The 20,345-nt window shown below is 39.8% G+C and overlaps 1 protein-coding gene across 8 annotated transcripts in view; it reads left to right on the top strand.

Annotated features, from left to right (window-relative positions):
• The window catches only part of tiam2a (TIAM Rac1 associated GEF 2a), a 216,878-nt gene that overhangs the window by 177,564 nt on the left and 18,969 nt on the right, over positions 1–20,345 (top strand). For all 8 annotated transcript variants that reach the window (XM_057859457.1, XM_057859452.1, XM_057859454.1 and 5 more), the window contains 4 exons: positions 553–786; positions 2,491–2,559; positions 10,124–10,249; positions 10,657–10,765. In XM_057859457.1, the coding sequence (XP_057715440.1) occupies positions 553–786; positions 2,491–2,559; positions 10,124–10,249; positions 10,657–10,765 (538 nt within the window). The remainder of the gene's footprint in view (positions 1–552; positions 787–2,490; positions 2,560–10,123; positions 10,250–10,656; positions 10,766–20,345) is intronic.

Genomic DNA, 20,345 nt, shown 5'->3' with positions numbered 1-20,345 from the left:
CTCTTCAACAAGCTCCTTCCCAGCCAGAGAGGTGACGTTCCATGTTCCAAATGCCAGTTTCCACAACCGGGGATCAGACCGCCAAGGTCCCTGTCTTGGTCTGCTACCCGATCCACATAGCACCGGACCCTGTGGATTCAACCTGTGGGTGGTGGGTCCACGGGACGACGAGCCCATGTATCCGGTTCGGGCTGTGCCCGGCTGGGCCCCATGGACGAAGGCCCGACCACCAGGCGCTCGCACACGGGCCCCAACCCCAGGCCTGGCTCCAGGGCGGAGCCCCGGTACTCCTCCAGGCCGGGTACACGTACTCCTGTTTTTATCGTCCATCAGGGTCTTTTGAACCGTTCTTTGTCTGACCCTTCGCCTAGGACCAATCTGTCATGTGAAACACTACCAGGGGCAAAAGCCCCCGACAGCATAGCTCCTAGGGTCATTAGGGCACTCAAACTCCTCCACCACGATAAGATGACGGCTCACGGAGAGATTTTATCAGTTTGCCAAATCTAATTTCATTTTTAAATTTAATGTAACTTTTGTTTCCCTCTATAGAGTGTGGACACAGTGTGCAACCTCTACCAGTCCTTCCAGGAAGGCGAAGGTTCAGCCACTGGCGGCCCAATGGAGGACTCCAAGGAGGCGCCGGTGAAGCAAGCAGGCGATTTAAGTCCACGCTCCAGGGGTGACAGTGCTCTTCTTCGACCATGCCCCAAGCATATGAGTAGCACTGAGCGGTTACGCAAGGTCATCCAGGAGCTGGTGGACACAGAAAAGTCTTATGTGAAGGTAAGAATTAAAGTAGTCATCAAATGGATTATCGTAATTTCCCGAATATAATGCGCAAATTTTTTTTCTCCAAAATCAACATGTAAAATCATGGTGCGCATTAGACACAGGTACAGGGATGGAGACAGAAATATATATATATATATATGTATGTATGTATATATAAAGACCGATTTTTTTTTTTTATTTACACGGCCATGTTGTGTTGAAGAAAACGTATCCTGCGATCCGTTGCCGACCATTACGTTACATGATGTCACCATTTTGTTTAGGTAATACTTCACTCTGATTGGTCGAATGACTTCGTCTGTGTTAAATTCGGCTTTTTTCATTTTTCATAAAGCACAGAATTTAGTTTCTTGAACTCATTTGAGTCAACGTTTATTGCAGCACGGCAACTAAGACCATAACAAATGTAACAATTATATGTCCCTCGGAAATCTCAAACCCAAATAACAATAGTTCCTCTCGTTAGTCAACAGCGATGCACTCGTTCCGATTTCCGACTTCAGTCCCCACTTCTATTTTAATGTATCAATCCATGGAAGAAACATTTATTCATCATGATGAGAGGAGCAAGTTATACAGCAGCCTTTAAAAGAAAAGTCACATCTGTTTTGTTTTCTCCTGGATTCTGGTAAGTTGGAGAAGTTGTCATATCATATTATTACCGTGCATATTGTCAGTTTACGGTAATGTTTTGAACTACCAATGTGCTATTCTTGTCCTGTGTTTCACCAGTCAGTAAAATGACATTTCTGTATCTGTACACGAGCTCTGTTTTCTTGTTTTCTTCTATTTTTTTGGTGCTAAAATTAGGATGCGCGTTATACACGGGTACAATAATTTTCCCTAGATTTTACAAGTAAATTTGGGGTGCGCGTTATACACGGGTGCGCCTTATATTCGGGAAATTACGGCAGACGTCTACTAGTGATAAACTCATTAAAATTGACAGTGAAAGTTTCTGAGGTGATTTTATTCTTTCAGCCCTCCCACTTCAAATGGAAGACAACGAGTTAAGAAGTGGATTTTTAAGGCATTTTATATTCTGCACTGAAAATACTGCAGATAAGCGTGCCTCTACATAGAGCGACCTCCAACCCATCTTCATGTCAAGCCTTATTCGTCTTCTATCCACCAAATCATATTTTGTTTCCCTTGACCTTTTCCTCCCTGACACCCATTAAATAACCACATTCACGATCGTCCTGTCTCAGCAATGCTAATAACGGCTGACAGGTTTTTTTTTTTGCCCTGCCTTCTTCATCGTCTCATTTTTCATTAACTCCCGTCCTCTGAGTTTCGCTCCTCTTCAGCTAGATTTTGTAGCTGAGGCATTTTTTTGCATGTACTGCCACAAGGCTTGTTAGCCCAAATCCGTGTATCCTAGGCTGCGTGCAACAATGTCTCGTATAGCTTTATGAGGAGTACACTAATAAATCTAACCTAATGAGAGTATTTCTATTCTCCACTCTTACAAAGACAAGCTTCAACTTCTTTAAAAATAAATAAAACAGCTGTGGGGAGGGCCCTGCAAGAGATGGTTAGATGGCTGCTTGAGCTTTGGGACTGTGGGAGATTTGAAGGTCATAATATAGAAAAATGAGAATTGATGTGAAGATGGAGCCTTTCAAATGACAGGCACATCAAGGGGAATATATACTAATTTCCCTAACCTCCTTTTTTGACATTTCTGTGCAGGACTTGGCTTGCCTGTTCGAGATCTACCTGAAACCCCTACAGAATGAAACATTTCTTACTATGGATGAGGTAAGTGGCTACAATATGTGTGTTTGCATTGGGAAGCTTTAGTGTTAAAAGTAATGGTGTTGAGGCAAAAAACAATATGAAATTGATTAAGTGCAGTGTTGTTTTTGTTTTGATGATATTTCGTCAACAATCACCTTATTCATGACGATCACGAGATGATAATGGGCTAAAAATGTGTTTTGGGAGACTAACACATAACGAGCCGAATGCCAGTTTTTGTCTGACAACACGAGACGAAAATGCGCGGCCGTTTCAGTCACATGTTCACAATGTGTGACATTACACATGTACAGTGCCTTGCAAAAGTATTCGGCCCCCTTGAATCTTGCAACCTTTCGCCACATTTCAGGCTTCAAACATAAAGATAGGAAATTTAATTTTTTTGTCAAGAATCAACAACAAGTGGGACACAATCGTGAAGTGGAACAACATTTATTGGATAATTTAAACTTTTTTAACAAATAAAAAACTGAAAAGTGGGGCGTGCAATATTATTCGGCCCCTTTACTTTCAGTGCAGCAAACTCACTCCAGACGTTCAGTGAGGATCTCTGAATGATCCAATGTTGTCCTAAATGACCGATGATGATAAATAAAATCCACCAGTGTTTAATCAAGTCTCCGTATTAATGCACCTGCTCTGTGATAGTCTCAGGGTTCTGTTTAAAGTGCAGAGAGCATTATGAAAACCAAGGAACACACCAGGCAGGTCCGAGATACTGTTGTGGAGAAGTTTAAAGCCAGATTTGGATACAAAGAGATTTCCCAAGCTTTAAACATCTCAAGGAGCACTGTGCAAGCCATCATATTGAAATGGAAGGAGCATCAGACCACTGCAAATCTACCAAGACCCGGCCGTCCTTCCAAACTTTCTTCTCAAACAAGGAGAAAAGTGATCAGAGATGCCAAGAGGCCCATGATCACTCTGTATGAACTGCAGAGATCTACAGCTGAGGTGGGAGAGTCTGTCCAGAGGACAACAATCAGTCGTACACTGCACAAATCTGGCCTGTAAGGAAGAGTGGCAAGAAGAAAGCCATTTCTTAAAGATATCCATAAAAAGTCTCGTTTAAAGTTTGCCACAAGCCACCTGGGAGACACACCAAACATGTGGAAGAAGGTGCTCTGGTCAGATGAAACCAAAATTGAACTTTTTGGCCACAATGCAAAATGATATGTTTGGCGTAAAAGCAACACAGCTCACCACCCTGAACACACCATCCCCACTGTCAAACATGGTGGTGGCAGCATCATGGTTTGGGCCTGCTTTTCTTCAGCAGGGACAGGGAAGATGGTTGAAATTGACGGGAAGATGGATGCAGCCAAATACAGGAACATTCTGGGAGAAAACCTGTTGGTATCTGCACAAGACCTGAGACTGGGACGGAGTTTTATCTTCCAACAGGACAATGATCCAAAACATAAAGCCAAATCTACAATGGAATGGTTCAAAAATAAACGTATCCAGGTGTTAGAATGGCCAAGTCAAAGTCCAGACCTGAATCCAATGGAGAATCTGTGGAAAGAGCTGAAGACTGCTGTTCACAAACACTCTCCATCCAACCTCACTGAGCTCGAGCTGTTTTGCAAGGAAGACTGGGCAAGAATGTCAGTCTCTCGATGTGCAAAACTGATAGAAACATACCCCAAGCGACTTGCAGCTGTAATTGGAGCAAAAGGTGGCGCTACAAAGTATTAACGCAAGGGGGCCGAATAATATTGCACGCCCCACTTTTCAGTTTTTTATTTGTTAAAAAAGTTTAAATTATCCAATAAATTTTGTTCCACTTCACGATTGTGTCCCACTTGTTGTTGATTCTTGACAAAAAATAAAAATTTTATATCTTTATGTTTGAAGCCTGAAATGTGGCGAAAGGTTGCAAGGTTCAAGGGGGCCGAATACTTTTGCAATGCACTGTACATGTGTAATGTCACACATTGTGTCAGGTTGTGTCAGTACAGCTGTTCCGACTAGTCGACGTTGTCGACGTCATCGATGACGTAAATGCGTCGACGGGTAATGATGGGTTAAAAAAAAATTACATGCGGATAAAGTTTAGAATGGCGGACGCTTGCCATGCAAGCGGTGAAAGCGGCATAAAGCCAAAAAAGCGGACCAGAATGGCCAGAGCCTGGAATTATTTCAAGGAAAATATGGAGGGTGCCACTGTGTGTCTCTTTGCCAAGCTGAGCTCGCATACCACGGTAGCACATCGGCTATGAAGGAACACTTGAAGCACCATCACGCAGGTGTAATTTTGGAAGACGCGAAGTAACAACAAGTCTATACAACTTTCTAAGGATTTTGAATAAAATTGAAGTTGCCTTTGTGTGGGCCGCATCAACATGCATCATTTTTTTCCCCACCACTACTTCACGTTTTTAATCTACTCTGCTTCTGCTCCCGAAAGCTGTAGATCTCGACATATCTGTGCACGGCATGCAGATTGTATTAGGATCATGGAAGCTCCCACTTGGGGAAAAAACAACAACAATATATATATATATATATGTATATATATGTATATGTATATATATATATATATATATATATATATATATGTATATATATATATATATATATATATATATATATATATATACTAGGGCTGTCAAACGATTAAAATTTTTAATCGAGTTAATTACAGCTTAAAAATTAATTAATCGTAATTAATCGCAATTAATCGCAATTCAAACCATCTATAAAATATGCCATATTTTTCTGTGAATTATATATATATTCTGTAAAATGAATTGTTGGAATGGAAAGATAAGACACAAGATGGATATATACATTCAACATACGGTTCTTAAGGACTGTAGTGGGCATTTCACTCTACTGTCATTTAAATCTGTCTATGCTGTCCTCACTCCGAAGCGTCTACTTTTTCCAAAGCTAGACAGCTAGTGAACGACACCTTAATAATCAGACTTCTTCCTTTTTCATCTGATTTATTAATAAAATGGCCTCAAACCATTGTCCTCTTTAGACCGTTTACGTAAAACTACAAAAAAAAAAAGTAAACAAGCATTGCATTAGCAACAACGTTAGCTTAGCACGCTATACAGGTTGACTAAACATAAACAAAAAGCGTCTCATACAAAAAATATAACATTTCGCTTATTAACATAATATGTACATTCTTTACAACAACCATACTTACGGACAAATCTTTTCCAAGGATCATATAAGCACAACAGAGACGTCGTGCAGCCATATTGAACTGGCAAGAAAACAATAAACCATGTCGCAAAGCGACCACAAGAGTTCGCTGTTAGACAGCACAAAACGCCTTGCTGTAAAACTTACCAAAAGGCAGAATACTGTCTGAGAGGGATATGTGCGTTAATTGCGTCAAATATTTTAACGTGATTAATTAAAAAAAAGTAATTACCGCGCGTTAACGCGTTGATTTTGACAGCCCTAATATATACATATTATAATAAAAATATATTTGAAAACACAGCGCTGGCCTGCATACTATAATCCATGACTGCACTAATGTTAATTACTTTATATAGTAAAGTATTATTGTGTATATACTTATAGGAGTATACTCTAAAATTAATAATATATATTTAATTTTTGTTGCTATGACTATGTGTGCCTTTGATTCAAAATAATTGTGGTAATATTTATTTATTTTCAGGTAAAAACTAACAAAAGTTGAGCAGTTTTTCCACTCCCCCCAAAAATGCGGAATGCACACCAGAAAGAGCATCTGAACTCACACAAAGTATTCTGAAATTGATTGTCCGGGACATGAGGCCGATTGCAATTCATTTTAAAATTAAGAACAATATAGACATACCACAAAAAGAGTAAGAAATGTTTTGACTCCTGTTAAAAGGGTGAAGTCAAAGTGTTTCCGTTTACTTTTTTTTTTTTTTTTTTTTTTTTTTTGCACTAGTTAATGCCAGCAGCATTTGACCTCATGTTTTGGGATTTATTATTGATATTTATGTTCATTATTTATATGTTAATAAAGAATTCAAGTGTTCCAAAATCTTTTTTTTTGTGAATTAATAAGCTTAAAAAAATCATTATTAAATTAGTTTAAAAAAATTATTAGATCAGTCAACTAATCATAAAAATAGTCGGGTGACTAATCGGGAGAAAATTAGTCGTTTGGGACAGCCCTAGGCCTAGTCCTCGCTCTATGCAGGCTTGCACACATGGTGGGATTTGTTTTCTTGGCCAGAGAAAATATGCAATCTTGCCTTTAAAGGTCAGTGCTGAGTGAGCATCACACATTAAATGTAACTCGTAGCGTTAGCATAGCATTCGCATTTGCGTTATCATTCGGCTAATGACTAGCTTCCTCTTAAGCTGTCAGACAACTTCTTAACATAAAGTTCATGGCATCCAGGTGGGTATAATGCATTGAAAATAATGTACTGTTTTCCTTCTGAGTGCGTTGGCGTTGTTCTTGTAGACGCTGCAGTATGTGCTCTTTTTGTCAATGTTCATTGGAAATAGTTGGAAACCTTTATTCATTTATTTTTGGAGTAAAAGTTTTTAATTTTACAAACGAAGACATTTTGAGTAACCGTCGACTAAAACTAGTCAAAATTGGTCTTGAGTTTTCGTCAACAAAACTACACAAAGACAAACACATTTTGAGATGACTAAAATATGACTTAGACTAATAAGTATTATCGTCCAACAGACTAGGACAAAAATTAAAAGGGCTGCTAAAAAAAAACACTTATTAAGTGTTTATCAAGCATTGGTGATCGCAATAAATCCAGCCAGGCCATATCTTTCTCATTACAAGTGTGAATAGCATCCTCCATTCTTTGACCTTCCCAAAGGGACATGCCTGCAAAGGCCACCTTTTCTACTAACCTCCTGCATGGCGGGAAAGGAAGAAGGAAAACCGTTAATTGTTCCCCTAAGGAGAAATGGGATTTAAAGTCAGTCGTTGATGACGTGAACGCAAGAACTCGGTGATTTCCCTATTTGTTATGTGTGGATACATTTGAGAAACACTAGATTTCAACATTTGGTAGCGATGAGCAGAGAGCACAAAATTAATGCTCTTTCTATACAGACTGGGGTAAAATAAATGTATTGTGATTTACTAAGCTGACAAAGCTAGCGTATCAATTTCTATAAGATTGCGTCATTGTTTCAGTTGGGGATTTTTCCTGCTACTGAATGGCTGTTACATGTCCTATCTAAACCTGTTTTACAATGTTCAATGTTTTTGTTCACTATATATACACACAAACTCAAAACTCTCTATCATAGAGCTCATGCCTCAGCAGTTTCATTTCTGGTGCGTTTTGTCTACCTAAAAGCGATCTTTTACTTTTAATGTGCTATTTATTCTCAGTATTGTGGAGATACTTTGCATACCAATGCTCCCAACATCCACTGTTTTTGGCACGCCGCACAGCTTACATGCTTTGACCAAATCTCACTGTTCCAACCTTGAAACTTTCCAAAAATTTCAACAAAAAAGCTCCAATAATTTCTCGAGGCAAAAACATGTAGAATTTAAAGATCTACTGTATGTCGGTCTACATTTCTATGCGATTGACATACAATAAGTTACACATTAACAATTTCAGGAAATCAAGGTCCACAAAAGTACAGTTACCCTCTGTTTTCACGGTTAATGGAGACCAGAACTCGCAGCAATAAGTAAAAAACCGCGAAGAAGCACACCCCCCTAAATGTTTTTTTTTTTTTTTTGTGCGTGTTCAATGTTTTCATTCAAATTTAGCATTGGAAACAGATACATATAAGACATGTTTTTAATTTTTTCCCTGAAGTATAATTTAAAAAATATGTGTGTGTGTATATATACAGTGCCCTCCATAATTATTGGCACCCCTGAAAAAGATGTGTTTTTTAGCTTCTAATATATGTATTTTTTTCTATTCAAATAATATGGGACCTTAATGGAAAAAAAGAGAAAAATCCAACCTTCAATTCAAGTGCATTCATTCGGTGGGGAAAAAAATCCCACGCATATGTGTATATATATATATATATATATATATGTTTATATTAGATTAATAAACGTTTTTAAGCACTTCGAATGTGATAATTTAAAGTTTTAAACGTGTTAGTGTCCCACAAAATTACTTTTAAACAAGAATAAAGTAGTAGTAGAAAAATGCTTCGCTTTATTAAATGAGTGAGTGTACTCAAATCTGCTCGGAGCTGCTCACTTACACACAATGAGTTGCCACTGCAACTGGTGAACAAGTTAAATAAAGATTGACGTATGCAGAGCTTCAGAAGTTCATGACTCTGGCAAAATCATACATATTCATCTGTCAATTATCGTTAACTTTAATAAACAACTCCAGTGCACATGCACTGCCTGCCAGACGAACAAACAAAGAGCATGGAGAGGGAGGATGGGAGAGGGAGACTGCGCGATCTGCTCGGGACAGCTCATCTGGATATATATATATTTTTTTAATCGAAAAAAAAAAATCCGCGATGGACTCAGGGCACAAAGTTTGAAGCACAAAGTAGCGAGGGATCACTGTATACAGTTTTTGCCAAAAACGTACAAAATTTGACGTTAACATTTCCATTTATTTCTAATGGCTCCATTCTTTGACAGTGGGAAAAATTGACCGGATATTAACAGGAAGTGACCTGAAAATCCCCCCAATCCATAGAAAGGTTCAAATGAACTGTAGATGACTCAGAAATACCCCAAAATCAAAAGGAAATGATCCAAAATGTTCAGGAAATGACTCAGGGATGCCCCAAAATGTGCAGGAAGTGACTTCAAAGTGAAATGTAAAACATAAAAATTAACAAGGATACAACCCAAATTAACTAATCGCCCGCCATTGACAACTGCAGACATACAGTTCATTTTAACTGGTTAGCACTGGCTGTGAATGCTCATCTTTCAGTGCCATTGGCAGTGCTAGACATCCATTTCCAGTCTAAATGGAATGGACGTCTCACGCAGTCAATGGCAGCCAAGGAGTTACCAAGGAAGTATCCCGAAAAGGCCCCAGAATTAATAGAAAGTTACCCATGGGAGGGCAAAGCATCCCCGCGCAATTTCTCCTGGATTTGCATTTTCTAGCTTTTATATAAATATTGCTTCAATATATCAACTGTGTTTTGTCAGCTTTGACCTCAAACCCAGACGTTTTTCCCCCCAAGATGCACTGGTCGATAGGCCATCGAGCAGTGGGCAAATTAAAAGATCATTATGAGACACTAGGAAGTGTCCAGACACAAAATGGACAAGGTCGTGTTAGCCCTCAAAAGGCTTTTAATGAAGGGTGCGATGACCCTGGATGTATGTGTCACAGAGCGAGAGCGAATGTGTAGGTATGCGTGAATGTGTGTTACATTTATAGCAGAGCTATTACTTGTTCCTTAAGTGCCTTTGTAAGTGATGAATGCATGAGAGTGGAGGTTTTACCTCACTCCGGGGTGCCTGTCTGGCTTACTGTTATGAATCACAAGCTATCTTTGCCCCCTCCCTCCCTACCTCACGTTCCCTCACCCTGTCCCTCTTGTCTGTCTCACACTTCACTTCACCCACAATTCTTCGCCTTTCCGTGTTTCCCCCCAGATGGAGAGTCTGTTCGGCAGTCTGCCAGAGATGTTAGACTTCCAGAGGGTCTTCCTGCAGACGCTAGAAGAGAGGATTGCTTCCTCCCCTGATTTCAGCACGCTTGAGACACCCTCTCAGTTCAAGGTTAGATGATGTTACTATTAAGGAAATGGAGGATTTCAGAAAGATCTCACTCATTCGGACTATTCGAAGTATATTGCGCCACCTTTGCAGACAAAAATGTCAACACTGAGGGCTTGAGGTTGATAAATAATTGAGACGGTATGCCAAAAGGATTGTCGACTGATTTATAGGCTTGACATGTAAAGGCATGGGGGTCTATCGATCGCTGGGGTGGTTCACTGGTTAGATTGTGAGGTGCTGAAAGCTGTACTACTCAAGAGGTTAGGTGAGAGGCAGAGGGCAGGAGGACACAGCATTCGATTCATCTCCCGAGAGAGGGAAGTTGGATGCGTTCTGCGCCTGACTTCACATGTTCACACTTTCTTTGTTATGCAGTGTACACTCACTTCTTCTTTTTCTGTTTACAGAAGCTTTTGTTTTCTCTCGGGGGTTCCTTCTTATACTACGCTGACCACTTCAAACTCTACAGTGGCTTCTGTGCCAACCACATCAAGGTCCAGAAGGTCCTGGAGAGAGGTACTACATAATATGGAAATATAAACCTACTGCTCACAACATTAGGTACAGACATAGATTATGAAGAAGAACCAGACATATAGATGAGGACGTCACCCAAAGCTTTCGCCTGCTCCCATATGAAGCTCACTCTTTACTGTTCAGGGAGCCGCCATGCTTTCCTCTTGCCGTCAGTGAACCCAATATTTCTGGTATTTGGTCAGTATGCGTTTTCTCATCATCCGTCATGAATCACATATGTCGGCACACAGTCCAAATTCAAATTGTATCAGGCTTTTAAAAGGTTTGCCTACAGCCTTAGTTAGCTGAGATAGGCCCCAGCACCCCTGCGAACCTCATGAGGATAAGCGGCTCGGAAAATGAATGAATTAAAAGATTAATTTTGATAGTGAAATCAGACAGTTTAGAATAGTGTTTTTCAACCGGGGTGCTGTCAGAGATCGTCTGGTGTGCCACGAGAAATGATCCATTATCATTTTTTTTTTTTTTTGCGTCATCGGGCCGAGTTGCGGTAGGAAGGAAGGAGTCGGTAGAAGGTTTCGCTTGTGTGCAGATGAGCGAGGTATTGCTCGTGTCGTGTTCAAGAATTGCTCGGATTTCTAACCATCAGCCAACTTACTGTCCTGTATTAGACTTATCAAGTGTGGATATACACGTTTTCTCCATTTTATCCATATGTGACGACCGTCAATCCTCCACCTGTTTTATTCCAACACATAGTCGACCAGCAAGGTGGCTGATGCTAGAAATCTGAGCAGTTCTTGAACGCGACACGAGCAGCTATCCAACAGCGCCATGGTGCCAAGCAAGCTTAAACGTCATCTCCAAATGAAACACCCGTAGCTTCAAAATAAGTCGCTGGACCATTTTGTTCGCCTTCCTGCAAACACAGAGAAAATGGCAGCTTTTTGGAGAAAAACTACAAAGGTAAAAATTAGAAAGCCCTCAAAGTTAGTTACCTTGTTGTTGAACTTATTGCTAAATCCAAAAACAGAGACAGTAAGACTACCTGCCTGCAAAGCCATTGTTAGTGAGATGCTCGGCCCTGATGCGGTTAAGGACATTGCTAAAGTCCCCCTGTCTGATAATTCTTAGGTTTCCAGACCTAAGTGCTATTAAAAATAAAACAGACTGAGCGCTGTTAAAGAAGAGCTTTGTGTGTGTCTTTCTTCAATTCCTGCCAGGATACCGACTTTGTGTTCATCTAAACAGGCTTAAGTTTCACACTGAGTGAGTATAAATATTGAGAAATTATTTTATAATTACCGTAATTTCCCGAATATAAGGCACACCCATGTTTAATGCGCACCCCAAATTTACTTGTAAAATCTACGGAAAATTATTGTACCCGTTTACAACACGCACCCTAATTTTAGCACCAATAAATAGAAGAAAACAGGGCTCGTGTACAGATACAGAAATGTCATTTTACTGACTGGTGAAACACAGCACAAGCATAGCACATTGGTAGTTCAAAATATTACCATAAACTGACAATATTTACGGTAATAATATGATTTGACAACTTCTCCAATTTACCAGAATCTAGGAGAAAACAAAACAGATGTTACTTTTCTTTTAAAGGCTGCTGTATAACTTGCTCGTTTCATCATGATGAATAAATGTTTCTTCCATGGATTGATACGGTAAAATGAAAGTGAGAACGTAAGTCGGAAATCCGAGAGAGAGCTTTGCTGTCAACACGACAGTAACAATAGGAACTATTGTTATTTGGGTTTGAGTTTCCCTAGGGACAGATATAGTTGACGGACACACACAGGACGTCTGTGTTGTCACGTTTGTTATGGTCCGAGTTGCGGAGCTGCAATAAACGTTCACTCAAATTAGTTCAAGAAACTAAATTCTGTGCTTTATGAAGAGTGAAAAAAGCAGAATTTAACACAGACGAAATCATTCGGCCGATCAGAGTGAAGTATTATCGCCGCATACGTTTCTTCAACACAACGTGGCAGTGTCAATAAAAAAAATTGGTATACATATATATACATATATATATATATATGTATATATACACTGTATATATTTCTGTCTCCATCCATGTACCCGTTTATAATGCGCAGCATGATTTTACAAGTTGATTTGGGGGAAAAAAAGTGCGCGTTATATTCGGGAAATTACGGTAAATATATTGTACAGAAAGTAATTTTGGACATTTGTTTGAAAGACTCGAAGTTGGGTCTTGCGGACAAGGAACCTTAACAGGTTAGGAGGATGTAGGAGAGCATATTTTGATTGGTACTGTCAGAAAGGTATCGTTTTTCATAATATAGGCAGAATTGTTGCTGATTTTCTTTTCAGTGGCTTAAAAGTGCACTGAACCGTGCAGTAAGGTGTTGTTTGGATTACCTTTTTAAGGTCCTAAAATTTGACCTCTAAAAAATGTCAGCATCCTTGCACTGTATTGCATCAGTCGCACCTCATAGCACTACACGATCTATGGTGGAGGGGTTTGGCCTATTTGAGTTGCAAAAGGTAGCCGCTGCTTCCCACATTTACATCACGAGTCATGATTACAAAATTAAAAAAAAAAAAAAAGATCATAAGTCTTTTACAAACAAATGAGGGGCTTATCATTTTGATAACCTTTAAATTAACCTTCTAAATAGGCCCACCTTCAAAATTTAAAGCTTAAGCAGTCTGCCCTCGACAACCTAAGAAACCTCCACGCATCTTCCCCTGAATATGATAGAGTAGACATTTCAAATTGATTTATGCTGGCCTTTCCAGCTCTATTTGGCAGCGCTGACTAGAACACTAAGAGGCTGTGCTTCTATGCCACCAAGGTTGGAAGAGGGTGATGGGTCATTTTGCCCCATTATCAGAATTGCATGGCACATTTCTCAGTGTAAGCTGCAGGGCATTTAATAGGCTTAGACACTCAGACAAGTCTCTGATAGCGCCGCATTACCCAGAGGAAAACAACATTCTGTTTATTTTCTGCAAGTATTAGGAGGAGCACTTAACTTAATGCACTAAATTAAATGTTTTTTCATTAAATTTTATAAAACTAGTTGAAAACATACAGGGCTATTTAATTAAAAATATTTATTCCTGCGTACCTTATTGCAATCTCGAGTATCATTGCTTAAAACAAAAGCAAATTACTAGCTTAAACCACCCATCATGATATTGGAGGAGGTGGGGACTAGGGATATCCTGATTGCGTATTTTTGCACCCGAGTCACCTGATTTTGAGAATCTGCCAATACAGAGTCCAGATCCGATACCGAGAATTTTTTTTTATTTTTTTTAATCTGAACAAAAGTTCCAAACACGTTACAGTAGTGTACTTTTTAGAGTACTTTTCCGCTTTTACCAGGAGTGTTGCGGAGTATAAAACGTAGATATTATTGTATCGTTTAGCAATGCAATTGTATTTCTGTATTATTTTGTTACTTTTTAGACCTTAAAAAAGTAAATATATATATATATCTATATAAATTAGGACAGAATAATATTGGAATAAAATTAACATTGCAATATACACTCACCGGCCACTTTATTAGGTACACCTGTCCAACTGCTCGTTAACTCTTAATTTCTAATCAGCCAATCACATGGCGGCAACTCAGTACATTTAGGCATGTAGACATGGTTTAAGACAATCTCCTGCAGTTCAAAACGAGCATCAGTATGGGGAAGAAAGGTGATTTGAGTGACTTTGAACGTGGCATGGTTGTTGGTGCCAGAAGGGCTGGTCTGAGTATTTCAGAAACTGCTGATCTCCTGGGATTTCCACGCACAACCATCTCAAGGGTTTACAGAGAAAGGTCCGAAAAAGAAAAAATATCCAGTGAGTGGCAGTTCTGTGTGCGGAAATGCTTTGTTGATGCCAGAGGTCAGAGGAGAATGGCCAGACTGGTTGGAGCTGATAGAAAGGCAACAGTGACTCAAATAACCACCCGTTACAACCAAGGTAGGCAGAAGAGCATCTCTGAATGCACAGTACATCCAACTTTGAGGCAGATGGGCTACAGCAGCCGAAGACCACGCCGGGTGCCACTCCTTTCAACTAAGAACAGGAAACTGAGGCTACAGTTTGCACAAGCTCATCGAAATTGGACAATAGAAGATTGGAAAAACGTTGCCTGGTCTGATGAGTCTCGATTTCTGCTGCGACATTCGGATGGTAGGGTCAGAATTTGGCGTCAACAACATGAAAGCATGGATCCATTCTGCCTTGTATCAACGGTTCAGGCTGGTGGTGGTGGTGCAATTGTGTGGGGAATATTTTCTTGGCACTCTTTTGGCCCCTTGGTACCAATTGAGCATCGTTGGAACGCCACAGCCTACCTGAGTATTGTTGCTGACCATGTCCATCCCTTTATGACCACAATGTACCCAACTTCTGATGGCTACTTTCAGCAGGATAATGCACCATGTCACAAAGCTGGAATCATCTCAGACTGGTTTCTTGAACGTGACAATGAGTTCACTGTACTCAAATGGCCTCCACAGTCACCAGATCTCAATCCAATAGAGCATCTTTGGGATGTGGTGGAACGGGAGATTTGCATCATGGATGTGCAGCCGACAAATCTGCACCAACTGTGTGATGCCATCATGTCAATATGGACCAAGCTCTCTGAGGAATGCTTCCAGCACATTGTTGAATCTATGCCATGAAGAATTGAGGCAGTTCTGAAGGCAAAAGGGGGTCCAACCTGTTACTAGAAAGGTGTACCTAATAAAGTGGCCGATGAGTGTATATTGCCAAGACTCCACACTTATTTTTTGCATTGGTTGCAACTGGTGTGCTTGACTTTATTCTTAAGGTGCACCAGCAACAAATGTAGGCGCACCCACATTTTTTCATTGCATCACCTTTAACGTCATACTTTTAGTCACTCTCCATAACATTCATATAAGTCATATGAGTGAGTCGACTGAAATTCACTCACACTGCCGAGAGCAGCCTCTAGAAAACGACGCATAACACATTTGTGTGTTTGAGCGTAGAGCTACACAGGCTTCACACGCCAGATCAAAGCAACAAGCCTGTCAATCATCGTTAACTTTAAGTAGCAAACTCCAGTGTATTGCTGACCAAGAAAAGCAGCAGCAGGGAGAGTGAGAGGCTGTACGAGCATGAAGCAGAAAAACATAAAAATATATTTTTTAATTAAAACCCGATCCCTCTCACCCGAAAAATCGGCCTGATTTTCGATCACGTGATTGGATCAGGACATCCCTCGGGGTGACACTCCTAACTCATTGGATGATGGCTTTGCCTATAAGCATGTAAATAATCAGTGATTTTTCCCTAGGTTTCTTCGGACGTTTGCTTAATAAAAAAATAGTACCGAAATGTTTAAAGTCTAAGGGAGGAGTCTCACTCATCTTTGTCGTGGTTAGGGTTTCATTTGGAGGGCCATTATGTCAGCCAACCCATGTTAAGATTCAACTAATTTGGCTGACATTGATGGCGCCAATCCATTTTGACTGGAAGGGCTAGCAGCAATCCTTCGTAGACTGCCAGTCCCAACTAATCGATTAGCAAATGAATCAGCAACCATAGATATTGTAGAAATTGAGGTTCCGAATAGAAATCCCCCTCACCCCATTATATATTCACGCCCTTGGCAGTAAATATTCGGTCATTTTATTTTTAAAAAAAAAAAAGTTAAGATATTTTATTCATTTACTTTTCATTTTATCTCTTATTTATGTACCTTTTTAAAAATAAAACACAAAATGGGAAAATACAGCAAACATTGTCATGTATTTAATAAATCAAATACTTAATAAGAACAAAGGAAAAAGCAATTAAAATTCTCTTTATTTTTTTTAAAGCAATTTTTTTTTTGTCAAAAATAAAGAAAAAAAAAAATTTAATGAGGTCTATGCATATGATTTACTTTCACATGCTACACAATATGATGTGGCGGGCCGGATCTGGCCAGTTTGACACCTGTGGTTTAAGCGACTGCATCTAATCATACCGTATCATCGGCCACAAAATCTACAAACATACAGTGATCCCTCGCTACTTCGCGCTTTAAACTTCACGCCCTCAGTCCATCGCGGATATTTTTTTTTTTCCAATTAAAAAAATAAATAAATACAGATGAGCTATCCCGAGCTCCCTTCCTCCCTCCTTCTCCCTGCTCTTTGTTGGTAAGGCAGTGCACTGGAGTTGCTTATTAAAGTTAACGATGATTGACAGACGTTTAATGTTTGATCTTGCCACAGATGCATGGAACCTGAAGCTTCAAAGCACCGCATTTGCCAAACGCCGTTAACTTGTTAAACAGTTGCTGTGGCAACTCATTGTTTGTGAGTGAGCAGCTTGAGCGGATTTGAGTGGACTCACTCAATGAAGCATTTCATAAAGACAAGCATTTTTATATTTTATTCTTCTTTATTCTAAATTGGGGGGGCACTACTTCATGGTTTTTCACTTCTTGGAGCGGGTTCTGGTCCTCATTAACCACGAAAAACGAGGGATCACTGTATTTCTAAAAAAGGAAAGTAAAGCATATGGACAGTAATAGTAAATGACTGGGTGATAGACATTTTCTCTGACTATAATCTACAGCCTTTTGTCTATTTTTTAAAAAGTATCACATGAGCCGATAGAAGAATAACATGCAGTCAAATAATTGCACCGTGTCCTATAAAGTGGGGTCATGACTCACAGTGATATAAAAAAGGCCACAACCCACTCACAACTGGCTTATCCAAGGACACCTAGAAAGTCTTTACAAATATATTGTAGATTGCTATCTCTGTCGTCTTCATCACCTCCCTCCGCTTGACATTATGCCTCAGGCTGGCTTCCTTGTTTATTTGTCATCTCGTTAATTGCCTGCCAATTACTCTGGGAGGTGTCGACTGAGCTGCCTTGTCTGCAGCTGTGTGGGCTATAATGAATACGTTAATGGCCCCCCACAATGCAAGTATGTTGCTCAAGGAAAGGATATGTCCTCTTTTATCACTGATATTCCCTGTTATTCTGTGACACTATCAAAAGATTATTTTGCCACAAGACATTTATTTGCCTAGCATTACAACAAATGTAGTGGTCATAGAAGGTTAAGGAGAAGCCTACAACACCCCCTGCTGGAGTCATGCTCTTGCACGATAACTCTCCACTGGACAGAAGAACCTTGTCACACTAACTGTGACTGCACTATCCGAGAGACAACACTCCAATGAGGTGTATGCCTTGAGCAGTGCAAATAAAGAGAGATTGAATCACCAAGACTAATAACAGTATTGTGGTACAAATGCCAGTCATTTAATAGCTGTGCCACAATATTGGTACATCAATTTACTGTAAAGTAATTGCTAGCATGGCTTGGTCTGACATTGTTTTACTTATTGTTTGCCATTGATGGCGTTAGACGTCCAATCCATTGGAAGTCTAGTGAACCCTCTCACTTTGAATGGTTGGACATCTACTAGTGATAAACATATTTAAATTCACAGCAGAAGGATGATTGGACGCCACGCTATTGGGCATCTATCGGTCTAGCGGTGTGCGTAGCTGGCGGCCATCTTGGGTAGTGCAATCACCAGGTGGAAAGAAATGTCTTAAAAAGTACATATCGCAAAGCATTTGTACATTTATTTTTTAGTACTCACCGATACCAATGACGTCATTTTAGTGCTGTATCGGGACCTGTATCGGTGCAACAATAATTGTTATCTGACTTATGCATGTGTATTCTTTCATTTAAATAAATAAATAAACAGGCACAGAAAATGAATTCCACTGCTGATTAGACTTTTTAGGTCACGACTGAGTCAACACTAAAAAAATGACAGTTGGTTGTAGGGCTGAACAACATTGCGATTTTTGGGGGGTTTGCGATATATGTTGCAATATTTTAACTAGAGCAGGGCGGTAAACCGAAAATTTACCGTCACCGAAATTCTTAAGGATGACCGACGTAATTTTGACCATGTCGGTAAATTCGGTAAATTAATAAAACAAGAAAATATAGTCTTTTCATCCCGCTTTGATTCTGTGTTGTTCGTCTATGTTCATTCCCCTTTAAGAAAGCAGTGAATGTGCTTACGTAGGGAGTCACATGATCATCAGGAAGCCAATCAAACAAAATCCCAGTAAGCTAACGCTAGCAGCTAACGCTACAAGCAAAACGTGATGGAGTGTGGCTTAAGGGAGGTTCACCAAACTTTCAACCGACATTTAGTAGACTCTTGGTGGCATCCAGACGGGCTTTCACCCGCTGTCCTCCTTTGTTCTCACGATTTCCGGAGATGGTGCTTTCAGTGCTTTCTACTGGTAGCCAGGCTAAAGCTAGCTAGCGGCTAACGCTACAAATGAACGTTATGGAGTCGGATAGCGGCCCTAACCTTGTCGAAACGGCTGAACTTAATGAGTGGATTGGGCACGGACTGCATCTAGCAATTACTATGTGGCGTTATTTTGTATCTGTGTGTGATTCCTCTGATAGCTATTGTGATGGTAAAGCATTCAGCATAAAGTACAATCCAACGGCAAAACTTATAATGACCGAGAAATGGCCCCAGCTATTTTTATTGTGCGTGCATTTATTAAAAAATGCACTGGGGGGAAAAAAAACCTTAAACCATAAAGTAAACACTTGTATTTAATAATTATGTCACAGCAGCCATTAACAATAAGTTGTCTTTTTGAAGTGTACTGTTCAAGCTGCAAGTCATTTGTGTTACAATTACATGTTTGCACAGGCATATTGATTTTGACAATGTACATTGTTCAAGTCATACACGCTGTTATAAATGTTCATACTTGAATTCTTATTGCTTACAATACATTTTTATAAACTTAATGTTTAGACTGCATGTACAATTGTTAAATACAGTATATCAAATTGAATGCTGGTAAATAAATCAACAAGAAATAGTTAATCTGTATTTCATGCATTGATTCAGATTTTCAAATTATATAACAGTCCGCTTGGGCGAATTTATCGGCATTTATCGTTATCGAGATAAATCTGCTCAATTTATCGTGATACATGTTTAAGGCCATATCGCCCAGCCCTAATTTTAACTAGAATTTTCACCATACTTTAATAGCTTTGTTTGGGAAGATTCTGTTTGACTCCCTGTGACCACATTGTATTCATTACAGATGTCCCGATCCGATCACATGATCAGAAATCGGGCTGATTTCGCCATTTTTCAGAGGATCGGAATCGAATGAAAAGGATTGGGTTTTTATTTTAAAAATATATGTTTTTCTGCGTCATGCTTATAATGCGCCACAACGTCTCACCCTCCCTCCTGCTAAGCAGTGCGATCAAGCTGTTGGTACTTGGTTACCAGTGGAGCTGGCATTTGGTACTTGAAGTTAACGATGATTGACAGGTTTGTAGCTTTGATCTGGCCAGAGACGCCTGCTCTACGATCAAAAGCACAAATATGTTATTCATAGGGGCCGTTTACAAGGTGACTCTACGAGAATACGAAAAATTTCAAATTTGCATTTATATGGGCACGTCTCCATTCGAACAATGTCGCAATTCCTCATGAAAACGATGTAGTATTCGTGCCAGGCCCTAGGGGGCATTACAGATTTACAAGGCGACAGCGAATTATGCATTTT

Source organism: Corythoichthys intestinalis, chromosome 15 (assembly GCF_030265065.1).
Source record: "Corythoichthys intestinalis isolate RoL2023-P3 chromosome 15, ASM3026506v1, whole genome shotgun sequence".
NCBI lineage: Eukaryota > Metazoa > Chordata > Actinopteri > Syngnathiformes > Syngnathidae > Corythoichthys > Corythoichthys intestinalis.
The sequence above is the reverse complement of the archived record's forward strand: the minus strand, read 5'-3'. Positions and strand labels throughout refer to the sequence as shown.